The sequence below is a fragment of the Octodon degus genome, unplaced genomic scaffold, assembly GCF_000260255.1.
Source record: "Octodon degus isolate 3935 unplaced genomic scaffold, OctDeg1.0 scaffold00105, whole genome shotgun sequence".
NCBI lineage: Eukaryota > Metazoa > Chordata > Mammalia > Rodentia > Octodontidae > Octodon > Octodon degus.
The window spans coordinates 3,943,659-3,945,859 of NW_004524681.1; the positions used below are offsets into that span (position 1 = coordinate 3,943,659).

The following is a 2,201-nucleotide window of genomic DNA, read 5'->3' on the forward strand; positions in this document are numbered from 1 at the left end:
TTTTTTTTTTTTAATTTAGTACAGGGTCTACAGAGTCTACAGGGTCTACAGGGTCTCACTACGTAGATTAGACTCGTAGTGATCCTCCTGTTTTTAGCCTCCCAAGCACTGCGATTACAGGTGCACACCACCACGCCCAGGCTCAATCACAGTCTCGGCATGCCCCGGGGGCCAGAATGGCATGGCATGACGGGGGCTCAGGGGACTGAACCCCGGCCACCACACTCTGCCTAAACTTCTTAAAGAATGTAAATTGCAATGTTTTATAATTTAGAACATTAAAAATACCAACTTCAAGGAATATATGAAATACAGAAATGAAAAAGTAATAAAAAGCTCTATCAAGAATGTATGTATAAATAATATACTACAACCTCAAAGAAAAATGACTACAAACTTTTCACTAAAAGGGGCTTAAGGGCCAGCCAGATAGCTCAGCAGATGAAAGCGCCTGCTTAGGCAGAGCACAGCAGCTGGGGTTCAATCCCCTGAACCCCACCGTGCTGTGCCAGCTCAGCCCCCGAGGCATGCTTGAGACTGGGTGGAGTGGAACACCTGTAATCCCAGCACTTGTGAAGCTGAAAGCAGGAGAATCACTAGAGTCTGATCTACGTAATGAGACCCTGAAGACCCTGTACTAAAACACAAAAATAAAAATACAAAAGGGGCTTAAACTGCAAGTGTGATGAAAAAGTGTATCAAGCTAATCAGTAGTGAGGTGTTAGAAATCTTACAAGAGCACATTAGCAAAACACTACAAGTTCATGCTTAACTGGATATATTCTGCTGTGTACTCGAATTTGAACGCTGTGGTTTCTACATGACAAGAATGGTGCTCAGACACGAAAGCTTCGCATTCACGGCACTCACACTACCTTTAAATGTTTCCTATTACTTGGCTGTGCCCTCCAAACAACTTTGGGAGAACCAAGGAGCTGCAACCAACCCCATATACGGCAAAGGAAAAACAGAACCACTGCTTAGTAGTGGTAAAACTGGGAGAATAGCCAAGGGTTTGGGGTACTGCGCCTCACTCTCTCAGCTTAACTAGAAAGCTGCCTGATATTTCTAAGCCCTCATAAAAATAAGAACAATTCTAGTGAGGATTCTCGTATTTTACATGTTAGGCTAAGAATACTCTCAATTCTGGTAGCACTAAGTTGAAATTCTAGTAAATTTTATGACCTAAGTCTCTGTTTTGAAATATATGGTACAGACAGCCATGCCGAAAGAGTTTACTTACTTAGAATGTTGGAGTTTATCTTCTATTAGTGGAAGAACAGCTGGGATCATTTCTCGAGGGAAAATCTGGCTGACGACAGTAAGTGCCATGCAGACTTCTACCAGGTTGGTGCTCTGCAGGTCCTGGTGCAATTATTAGGCAAAGAAGACATTCAACACAAATTCCAAAACTAGGGATGGCAAACCCGACAATATAATGGTCCGATGTACCTGGTAATACAGTACTTGTACTGTTTCAATTTTGTAATCAACTTGTACATTCAGACTTAAGTCACACTTTATAGGAACATGCCCATTTCTTTCATTTAACAAAGTCAATAGATAAATATAGCCAAAAAGCAACTGATACGAAAGGAAAGTTTTCAGTTTGATACTGGCCACAGTAGTCTCTTTATTATTTTAAGCTTTCCAAACCAACATGGTTGGAGCCAGGGACACAACTGAGCAGCTCAACACCTCCCTGGCAAATGCAATGTCCTGAGTTCAATTCCCCATACCAAAACTCTAACAAAACAAAACAAACCAACTGGGCATGGTGGTGCACGCCTTTAATCCCAGCACCCGGGAAGCTGAGGCAGGAGAATTGCCATGTGTTTTGAGGTCAGCCTGGGCTATGCAATGAGTTCAAAGCCAGCCTGAACTACAGAGCAAGACCTTGTCTCGAAAAACAAAATTTATAGATTTTTCTTATTAACTACGAGGGGAAATTTAAAAACAAGCAATTCTAAGGCTGGGGAGATAGCTCAGTGGAGTAAGTGCTTGCCTGGGAATCACAAGGTCCTGAGTTCGATCCCTAGTACCACCAAAAATTAATTAATTAATTAATTTTAAAAAACAAGCAATTCTAGAAATCATACAATAGACTATATGTTTGCATATACTCACACATACATGTAGTTTATAAATTCATTCCAATAGTATTTCAAAATATTCTTGGGGCTGGTGAGATGGCTCAGTGG

The 2,201-nt window shown here is 41.3% G+C and overlaps 1 protein-coding gene across 1 annotated transcript in view; it reads right to left on the reverse strand.

Moving 5' to 3' along the window:
- The window catches only part of Ap4e1 (adaptor related protein complex 4 epsilon 1 subunit), a 70,342-nt gene that overhangs the window by 49,392 nt on the left and 18,749 nt on the right, over window positions 1–2,201 (reverse strand). The window contains exon 5 of the mRNA XM_023724060.1: window positions 1,244–1,365. Within this exon, the coding sequence (XP_023579828.1) occupies window positions 1,244–1,365 (122 nt within the window). The remainder of the gene's footprint in view (window positions 1–1,243; window positions 1,366–2,201) is intronic.